The sequence below is a fragment of the Cucurbita pepo genome, chromosome LG13 (genome assembly GCF_002806865.2).
Source record: "Cucurbita pepo subsp. pepo cultivar mu-cu-16 chromosome LG13, ASM280686v2, whole genome shotgun sequence".
Taxonomy (NCBI): domain Eukaryota; kingdom Viridiplantae; phylum Streptophyta; class Magnoliopsida; order Cucurbitales; family Cucurbitaceae; genus Cucurbita; species Cucurbita pepo.
The window spans coordinates 8,342,025-8,352,302 of NC_036650.1; the positions used below are offsets into that span (position 1 = coordinate 8,342,025).

Here is a 10,278-nt window from a genome sequence, read left to right on the forward strand (position 1 = left end):
TAGTGGTAGTTATAAATAAATTAATTAAATCACAAAATATATTATGGGGAACTTTAAAATACTTGACATTGGTTAAATTAAATATTAAACATAAAATTGAGAAAAATAATAAATAAAATAAAACCATTTAAAAATTTGGACTAATATTAGAAAATGTTAATGGGCTTTTTTAAAGGGAGAATGGGCTTAGACAAATGAAGCCCATGTTTAGTTTTTGTTCTAGAATGTTCTTAATTTTCCTAATTTTTAATTTTGTATTTAATAGATTTTTAAAATTTCAATTTTATATTTAATAGAATAATTTATCATATTTTTTTTTAAATTTAATGAAATTAAAAGTTTAAGATAAATTAGTTTATAATCCAAAAATTTGTAATTTAATGGTGTATAATTAATTAATTAATTAATAGAATAACTCACTACAAAAATTGTTTCAAAATAAAAATAAAAATTCTGTATTGAAAATATTTATAATTTAACGTTTCAACTTTTCTATATTCTAATTTGATTTTAAAAAAATAAATCCAAATTTCGTGACTCCAAAGCAAAGCTTAGTCAAGGAAAAACCCTCTCCCTGAAATATTCTTTACTAAAATTAAGCTTAAATTTAAATTCCTTCCCTCCCATGGCGATGAAGGAGATCCACGCCTGAAACTCCATTCGATCACCTGAAATTTACCTCGAAGTTGGCCACGATTTCCACCGGTGAAGATCCTAGTATTCATATTCTTTCATCTACTGTCTCTTCTGCTGAAGAATCAATGGCGGTTCCCGCTGTTCAGTTCCCGATTTTCATGGCTGTCAGAGTGCTCGGGATGGTTGTGGCAGCTCTTGTGTTCATTTGGACCTTGCATTTCCGTGGAGGTTTGGCACTTAGCTCAGACAACAAGGATCTCATCTTCAATGTAACTAGCTACTTCCTCTTTATTTGGAAATGATTTTCTTATCCTTTTACCGTTTTTTTAAAAGTTGATTCGCATGTTTTATAGGCTTGAGTTCGTTGATTTTGTTTGTTTGAAATTAATTGGGCGCCATCTGTTTTCTCACCAATAGAGATGTATGGAATAAAATTAGGTGATGTATAGTGTCACAATCGTACTTTTGCGGCAGCGAGACTGCGATTGTGCTGCACTTATTCTAACCTAGGGAACAAGTCTACCGTGTGAAATTCGAATTTTATAGATAATATCGGCGTATGTTGAAGCCTTGGGTCACGTCTCTGAGAGAAATATTTTGGAAAAGGTGATCAAGAAAATAAGTTGGAAACAATCGACTTTGATAGCATATAACCTAGGTAAGAACAATTCACATCCCTATAATAGATTTTGGGGCATTTTAATCCTAGCATTATAGACATGATTTTGGTGACCAAGTCATACACCTAGCATTGACACAACATAAAATAGGAAAGGCCTATCTAAAATGAAAGCATGTAAAAGGGGTTTGGAACCGGCATGCGGTCATGGACAACACGTCCTAGACAAGCATGACCGGGACATCCAACATGCAGCCATAGGCAACACGTTTTGGACAAAAATGACCGTGACATATAGCAACTACCAAGAACGGTGCTTACCACTAGCTCAGCTTGAAAAGGCTGTTTAATGTCGTGAAAATTAATATGCTCTAAACTCATTGATGATGCACGCCTAGAGGAATTGAATCTATACTTTCTAGAGTTTGGATAATTGGTGACAAATTTCGGGATGAATATTGAGTAGCTGATCATGTCTGGTGCTGTAAAACAATCCATATGCACATAGAAATCTTGTCGTGTCAGCAAGCTGTGCTCTGAATTTTGTTTATCAGCTCAATAAGATGGGAGCTAATGCAACATAGAATTCTTTCTTTATGCTTTACATAATTGAAACATTACCTTTTAATTCTCATTTTTCCTTTTCCTTTCCCGTTTATTTGGTGAAGTTGCTCTTGTTTTGTAGGTTCATCCTGTTCTTATGGTGATTGGACTTATTCTTCTAAATGGTGAAGGTAAATATCTTCTTTCTTTGGATTGAAATCATGGTCTGAAGCATTAGTTTACATAATTTTTCGTTCTTCCTGGACAGTGATTTTAATGCAATGTTCTATACTGGCAATTTGAATACATATGTAGATTATGTGAAATTATAATACTGCTTTGTTATAGATTATGAAATTACATCCCAACTAAAGGTATGTTCTTGAGATTTGTATTCTGAAATCATTCGCGAACTCGAGTTTGAGTTATTTTCGTAGCACGCCGGTGCTCTCAATGGTTTTGTTCACCCTGCTTAGATATATTGATGCAGCCATGTTAGCATACAAGACAGTTTCAGGAACCAAGAACTTCAGGAAACTAGTTCATCTTGCACTCCAGTTTGTTGCATTGTTTTTAAGCCTGATTGGCATATGGGCTGCCTTGAAGTTCCACAATGACAAGGGAATCGAAAACTTTTACAGTCTACATTCATGGTTGGGCTTAGTTTCTGTCTTTTTGTTTGGCATCCAGGTTCGTAAACCGTAATATCCGCTGCTATGTTTTATCTTTTTGTTGAGCTACGTGATTCTAATTAATTAGGGTGGCTCCATTTGGACAGTGGGGTGCAGGATTTGTGACCTTTTGGTACCCCGGTGGCTCCAGAAACAGCAGAGCTACTCTGTTGCCATGGCATGTTTTCTTTGGCGTTTACATATATGGCCTTTGCATTGCTACAACTGTTACTGGATTGTTGGAAAAAGCTACCTTCCTTCAAACCAGTAAGGTAATATTACGCTATTCTAATGAGGCTTTGCTGATAAATTCATTGGGTATCTTCGTTGTTGTATTGGGTGGCCTCGTAATTCTTGCGGTTATCGCTTGGTCGAACGACAAAGGTGACGTTTACAGAGGGCCAGCAGAGTAGGATGAAAACGTGGTTCATAGTTGAAATGGAACAAGTACTTGCACTGTGTATGGACTTCTCATCAAAATGAAACTTGCCTTTATTTGTAATTGAGTCCAATGATTCATTGATCGCATTGAAGATGAATCTTTAAAATGACGCAAAACAAAATAACTCCGAAACATGTTTTTAATCATTGAGAATCAACGTTAAATTAATTTTTAATGATTAAAAACATATTTTGGAGTGATCGAAGTGATCTTTTAACTATTTCGTAATCACTTGGTATCATTCTCCTGTTACGAATTTAAACAAATTTCACCGATCTCATGCAATTGTAAAAAATCATAAAAATCCAAATAATCACAATCACAAATCCCCAAAATCACAACACTATCAAGAACTGAAGCCAAAGGTATCTATTTATAAGAAATCAGATAAAAAGTTGGGATAACAAACAGATGATATTGGCTATGAAACTCATAGTTTGGCTCACAGGAAGCAAAGATGGTGCTGACCAACAAACAAACAGAGGTCAACAAAATTACGGGCAGACTGAGGCCAACAATGAAATTGAGATGAGATTATATGAAACTTGGGCAAACTGGTCCCTTGGACAGGCCAAGGCGGACTTCCATTCCATGGTGCATGTCCAATGGCCTCAAAGATTCAGATTCCCTTGGGTCTGCAAATCACGTTCACATAAACAAGGTGTATAGATTAATACTGGCAACGACTATTATCTAAAATGGGTATTTTAAGCAACAGATGGACTGCACAATTGAGATTCATTATGTTAAGTCAACGTGAAAAAGAAGGGCGAAAAAATGGCCAAAGCAATTCATCCTCCTTATGTCGGATGTCCCAGTCATGCTTGTCCAGGACGTTTTGTCCATGGCTGCATGTCCATTCCAAACCCCTTTTGCATGCTTTCATCTTAGATAGAACTTTACTCTTTCATGTTGTGTCAACATGGGGGTGTATGACCGGTTACCAAAATCATGTTCACACTCAGGGCTCAAAATGCCCCAAAATATACTATAGAGGGATATGACTAATCATGCTATCAAAGTCGTGCCTAATCGCTTTTAGCTTATAATATTGTTTTCTTTCAAATTGTTTTCAACGTATTTCCTCACTCACGTTTTCCAAACATTTCTCTTAAACGTGCCCTGAGGCTCTAGTATACGCTGTCATAGTCTACGAAGTCAGAATTTCTCACGGCTGACAGTTTGCCGAGTTAGAACAAGTGTCGTACAATCGTTGTCCCGTAGCCGCAAGAGTGCGTTGTGACACCCCCGCAGAATCACACAGCACATACATACCCGACTATGGATTTCGACCCTTACACATTACATCACTCGGTCCCTCCCCTTTCCTCAACCATGTAGACACTTGGGTGACTTAATAATAGTCTTAAAAAAACTCATTACGCTCAAAAGAAATATTTAAGGCAATGAAAAAGCTCTACCTAATGATGAAAATGTATAATAGAGAACAGAATCAGATGAGTTATATGGATTTATTTTACCATTTAGATAATCTTCAAAGCCAAAGTCATCCAAGCTTCCAGTAAGAGCCTCCAAACCCAACATTGAAGATGGAATAGGTCCTGGAGGCCTTTGAAATCTGCAATAGTTTTAAGTTAAAATAAACAAGTGCTCCAATTTAGAACACACCAAGAGAGATACAGCATCAATACAAGAAGAGTGGCCTTACCGAGAAAGAATTTGCCTCTCAAAATCCATCTTCAATGGAAAAGCAGATCCATATGTATTCACCAGAATTTTCCTTTTCATCTCTTCTTCTGTTCTTCTCGTCTATATCAAGAAAAAAATAGGAACATGATCAAGCTTGTTTTTTCATCCCAAGTATTCAAAGAATGTATCGTGATTCATCCACCTCAAGGTTTTAAAACGTGTCTAAGGAGAGGTTTCCACACCCTTATAAATAATGCTTCGTTTCCCTCTCCAACTGATGTGGCATCTCACAATCCACCCCTTTCGAGACCCAGCAAAGAATGTATCGTGATTCATCCACCTCAAGGTTTTAAAACGTGTCTACTAAGGAGAGGTTTCCACACCCTTGTAAATAATGCTTCGTTTCCCTCTCCAACTGATGTAGCATCTCACAATCCACCCCTTTCGAGACCCAGCAAAGAATGTATAGTGATTCATCCACCTCAAAGTTTTAAAACGTGTCTACTAAGGAGAGGTTTCCACACCCTTATAAATAATGCTTCGTTTCCCTCTCCAACTGATGTGGCATCTCACAATCCACCCCTTTCGAGACCCAGCAAAGAATGTATCGTGATTCATCCACCTCAAGGTTTTAAAACGTGTCTACTAAGGAGAGGTTTCCACACCCTTGTAAATAATGCTTCGTTTCCCTCTCCAACTGATGTAGCATCTCACAATCCACCCCTTTCGAGACCCAGCAAAGAATGTATAGTGATTCATCCACCTCAAAGTTTTAAAACGTGTCTACTAAGGAGAGGTTTCCACACCCTTATAAATAATGCTTCGTTTCCCTCTCCAACTGATGTGGCATCTCACAATTCACCCCTTTCGAGACCCAGCGTCCTCATTGGCACTTGTTCCCTTCTCCAAGACCTCTCAATTCATAGTGTCTAGCTCTAATCCCATTTGTAACAATCCAAGGCCACTGCCAGTAGATATTGTCCTCTTTGGCTTGTTACGTATCGCTGTTGGCCTCACAGTTTTGAAACTCGTCTACTAGGGAGAGGTTTCCACACCCTTACAAAGAATGTTTCGTTCCCCTCTCCAACCGATGTGGGATCTCACAATCCACTCCTTTCAGGACCCAGCGTCCTTGGCACTTGTTCCCTTCTCCAGGACCTCTCAATTCACAGTGTCCAGCTCTAATCCCGTTAGTAACAATCCAAAGTCACCGCTAGCAAATATTGTCCTCTTTTGCTCGTTACGTATCGCTGTTGGCCTCACAGTTTTGAAACGCATCTACTAGGGAGAGGTTTCCACACCCTTAGAAAGAAGGTTTCGTTCCTCCCTTCAACCGAGGTGGAATCTCAGTTTTTTCTATACAGAGGTCAAATGGGACACTAGATAAATCACTCTGAAATGAAATTCTCAGCACCATTTTACAACAATTGATAAAACCAGACCCCAAGAATTTCAAAATAAGGGAGTACAATGAGAAATTTGAACAATAAACAGGAAGTAGAACATGAAGCTACAAGTTTCTAATCCGAGTAACTTAAACAAACGAGTGGTTCATCAGCACCATCGAACCCAGATTATCTTGTCTAACGGCAATTACTAAACAGCCGAAGCCAAGAAACCAAGTAAGACAACTTAGATTGAAAAAACTGAGAGAGAAGGAAAAGGGGAAATTACAGTTTCATAGATGGATTCAACAGGATGAGATCCAACGAGATCGCTCTTCACGCCTTGGAGCCCAAATCGAAGGGCATCATTCTGGATCCCTCCGATTTCATGGGGAATGGCCTTCGAAGACTCCATTTTCGTTTTCCCTTCGCTCAAGAAAACTTCTTAAAACTTGTTCTGCAAGTCGCGAGCTCGCCGTGCCTCTGCCTACAGAAAATTGGTAAAGTATTGGTATTTATACAAAACACCGTGACTTGGAAGAAAATTTTGAATATTGACAAAATAATCATAATTTATTTTGAATTCTTTTCAATTTTATTTTCGGTAGAAAATTACGAATTAAAAAAAAAAAAAAAAAAAAGCGGGGAATAATACCGCACAACTTCCGTTCCTGGCGGTGGCCATTTGATTGGGAGAGCCAAGTTATTGATTCATTTTGCAGAAGTCTCGGCGACTAGCTATCACATTCTCGGCTAGAGCCGCTGATTCTATGATTCTACTCAGCCGTCTTCCGATCAGCCTCGCCGGACAAAGCAAAAGCCACCGATGACGAAGTCTCGCTTGCGAAAGTATGTTTCTGACTCTATATGGCTATGGATTCTTGTGAGTATTGACTAGGTAGCACTTGGATTGGAATTTGTGAATTCTTGTAAATATGTTGTAAATATATTTCTCTTGTGAGTGCTTGTGTTGATAATCCCATTCGGAACAGAATTGTAATTTGAATATTTAGGAGAGAAATATGCGGCCAAAAACGGAGGGAAGCGATTCGACTTGGGCCAGGGATCACTGCAGAAGTCGGTGAGCTTAATGCATTACATAATTTATCATTACATTGTTAACTGAGAATTTCACTGAAACTCTTGCAGGGAAGGGAGAGAATGCTCTGTATGAAGTCCGGCTTATTTCTAACACTAATCCCGGTGCTTCACCATGATAAAGGATATGGTATAATCAAATTCTGCTACATATTGTGGTTTCATTTAGTATACAAAATGTGTGTAGCCATAGAAAATGTGTTCTTATGTTCTTTTGCAATCTATATATTCTCTCGAGGGTCAAGTCTACATGCAACTTCCATTACATATATCCTGTCGTGTAACAACTCAAGTCCACCGCTAGTAAATATTGTATGTTTTGACCCGTTATGTACTGCTCTCAACCTCACGGGTTTAAAATGTGTTTACTAGAGAGAGTTTTACACACCGTTATAAGGAATGTTTCATTTCTCTATCCAACCAATGTAAGATCTCATATATTGTCATTTGTGGCATTGATAAGATTCTTTTCATCATGCCGTGAATAAACAGGTTTTGCATGTTTTTATTTTGAATACGTATGTGTATGTGTATGTGTATGTGTGTATATATAGATAATTGAAAATGTTGTTTCACGTATGATTATAATATTAGAATTGGATTTTGAATTGATAGCAGCTTCATTTGTTAGTAACTACCTGAAAGGTAATGAAATTAGTAGTCCGAGTTATTAAAAGCTTTGTTTGTCTGAAGGTCTACTACAAAGGCATGCACGTGAAGTGAGAAGGTAAAGCTGCTCCCAACTTTCACCATCCCAATAAACGAGAAATGATATCAACACTAAAGCAGAGAACCCCAAAACTAAAAGCCTTAACCTTTCTACACAGGCAGGCAGGCAGGCCTGAGGTCCTTCTTCATGATTGCTCTTAATTTCTTAGCGCAAACACAAACCCCCTCCCTAACACCTGCAAAAATATGCCTGAAAATGAAACACAAAGCGAATCTCCTTTCCTTTTCCCATTTCCTCAGTAACTTTTCAGCACCCTTTCAAATGAGGTAAAAAGTTGTTCTTTCTTGTTTTGTGTTTATCCCTCTGTCTTGTTCTCATCCATGACAGGCACCCACCTTGCCTCCACGTTTGCTCCTTTGTACTGTTTCTATCTCCCTTTTCTCCTTTTGGCATCTCCTTTTCTTTGCTTGCTTTACTTCTCACCTGCACTCATATTACACTCATCACTGTTCTGTATCAATATCTGAACACAATGGGATATCTCTTTTATTTGCTACTTTAGGCATTGTCATCTGTAAACATTTCCTCATGGGCGTTTGTAGAAAATGCCTCAAACTTTACTTTAACAACTGGGGTTTAAGATGCAATATCTCTGTGTTGGAATCAAAATTTATGCCTTAAATGAGAAGATTAGCCAAACAATGTTAAGGGCAGTAGTTGAATCACAGTTCACAATTATACCAGTGAGACAAAATCAATGTGGGACGTCCCACATTGACTAATTTAGGGGATGATCATGGGTTTATACGTATGATATTTTTTGGAAAAACCCAAAGTAAAGCCACTAGAGCTTATGCTCAAAATGGACAATATCATATCATTGTGAAAGAGAGTCATGATTCCTAACAACTTCTCGTGCTCAACAATAACCTTTGAGAACTATTTTTTCGTTCTACTTCTTTTGTTTCTTTTCACTTCTAGTGTTTCCCTTGAATCCCGGCCTTTTCACCTGTGGACTTATTTTGAGATTATACCAACAGATATTGAGGTACAAGCATGTGGATGTTTTATGAATGACAGATGCAATGATTCTGAGACATTTTTTGTTACGTTATTTTAGGCATTTGACCATATCCTTCAAATGCATAACCATTTTTTCCAGAAAGAGAGAAAAAAAGCAGAATTTTCAACATAAAGCAGCAGAAACTGTGAGAGCCCATTTTGAATTTTGCAGGAAAGAATCTCAATGGGCTCCACAATAAAGCAAGGAGCGTGGGGAAGGTTGGGTAAGTGGGATTGTTAAGTGAATGGTACAAGAGTTTTCGGTAGATGGTATTGAGGATGGTTGGGAGAGAGTCCCATATTGGCTAATTTAAGGAATGATCATGAGTTTATAACTAAGGAATACATCTCCATTGGTACGAGGCCTTTTGGGAAACCAAAAGCAAAGCCACGAGAGCTTATACTTAAAGTGGACAATATCATAATATTGTGAACAGTCGTGATTACTACCGTTGGGAAGTTTGGAAGTAAGTTTTGTGAAATTGGCTTTGCTCCTGATACTGATATATTTTTGTTCAGAGCCCTACAGGAATATGTGAAGAGCGTGGTCCCAATTTTAATCTTACACTTCTCCATCTTGTTAGAACATCGATCTGAATCAGTCAAGCTTAATCTTGACGACCCTTTTTTGTAGAAATGCACAATCAACGAGGAAGAGAATGAGCTTAAAATTTCTCCCTAGATTTCTTAATTAGTTGGATTTGTTTGAATCTTCCCTCTACTTAATCATGATTATCATTTGAAAGATCAAAGAATGTACGTACCACTTTCTCTGATTTCTTTCTGGGAATGGAATAAGAATTAGATGAACCAGTTTCTTCTTTCCCACAATCCTTTAACGACCTCTCTTTAATGGGAGGCGTGGAAGCAGGGCTAGGACTTGTTGAGCTTCTATCAGGCGGTGTGCTTTGAGTTCCCACATCCTTAGTCATCCCTTCCACTTTCTTTTCTACATCTTAAACAATGAACTTGAGAAACCTTTCAGAGCACATTACAAGAAAAAAGGAACAAAAAAGGCAAGAAAATAGTACCTGGAATTTGTGTAAAAGTAATTGGCCTTTCCTGGAGTTGTGTGGAATTTGTGGAATAAACTAAAGGAGCAGACATGGTGATTCTGGTTCTTGAATTTCTGAATGACCTTGCGCTTAGTGACTTAGCAGATAAACATGTTAGGATCGATACCAGTTGTTAGGATCGCACAACAACGCACACGCTCGATCTAGATGAACACAAAGAGAAGGATAGAGAGAAGTTGCAAGGAGAACTCTGGCTAAAAGGATTTTTTATTGATGACTTCAGGCATGTACAACAAGAGAGTACAGAGAATAGAAAAGTACATTTAAGAGCTTTACTGGACGGGATATATATATGGTTCAGTCTACTAAATATAGCTTTACCAGATTTAACCATCTACTATATATAGCTATGTACCATATATAGCTTTACCGGATATAGCCATTGACCAAGCTATAAATACAGGGAGCAGACTCCATAACTCAACA

At 37.8% G+C, this 10,278-nt stretch overlaps 3 protein-coding genes and 1 long non-coding RNA gene across 4 annotated transcripts in view; 2 read left to right on the forward strand and 2 right to left on the reverse strand.

Moving 5' to 3' along the window:
- The first annotated feature begins 546 nt into the window (after positions 1–546).
- On the forward strand, positions 547–2,998 carry LOC111808595 (probable transmembrane ascorbate ferrireductase 2). Its single transcript, XM_023694679.1, has 4 exons — positions 547–905; positions 1,941–1,989; positions 2,289–2,488; positions 2,577–2,998. The coding sequence occupies exons 1-4, from the start codon at positions 762–764 to the stop codon at positions 2,880–2,882; spliced, it is 699 nt and encodes a 232-aa protein (XP_023550447.1). The 5' UTR covers positions 547–761; the 3' UTR covers positions 2,883–2,998.
- Positions 2,999–3,260: 262 nt separating this feature from the next.
- On the reverse strand, positions 3,261–6,448 carry LOC111808596 (cyclin-B1-2-like). The gene is made up of 4 exons (XM_023694680.1): positions 6,236–6,448; positions 4,581–4,681; positions 4,393–4,490; positions 3,261–3,546 (listed from the first exon to the last, which is right to left on the reverse strand). The coding sequence occupies exons 1-4, from the start codon at positions 6,359–6,361 to the stop codon at positions 3,446–3,448; spliced, it is 426 nt and encodes a 141-aa protein (XP_023550448.1). The 5' UTR covers positions 6,362–6,448; the 3' UTR covers positions 3,261–3,445.
- Positions 6,449–6,598: 150 nt separating this feature from the next.
- LOC111808598 overlaps positions 6,599–10,278 on the forward strand; it is a 7,925-nt gene continuing 4,245 nt past the window's right edge. Inside the window, exons 1-3 of the long non-coding RNA XR_002817101.1 lie at positions 6,599–7,027; positions 7,096–7,174; positions 7,738–8,040. This is a non-coding gene — a long non-coding RNA (uncharacterized LOC111808598). The remainder of the gene's footprint in view (positions 7,028–7,095; positions 7,175–7,737; positions 8,041–10,278) is intronic.
- Positions 7,691–10,278, reverse strand: part of LOC111808597 — a 6,454-nt gene continuing 3,866 nt past the window's right edge. The window contains exons 4-6 of the mRNA XM_023694682.1: positions 9,808–9,944; positions 9,541–9,731; positions 7,691–8,197 (exon numbers count right to left, since the gene is read on the reverse strand). Coding sequence (XP_023550450.1) covers positions 8,021–8,197; positions 9,541–9,731; positions 9,808–9,944 — 505 coding nt within the window. The 3' untranslated portion in view covers positions 7,691–8,020. The remainder of the gene's footprint in view (positions 8,198–9,540; positions 9,732–9,807; positions 9,945–10,278) is intronic.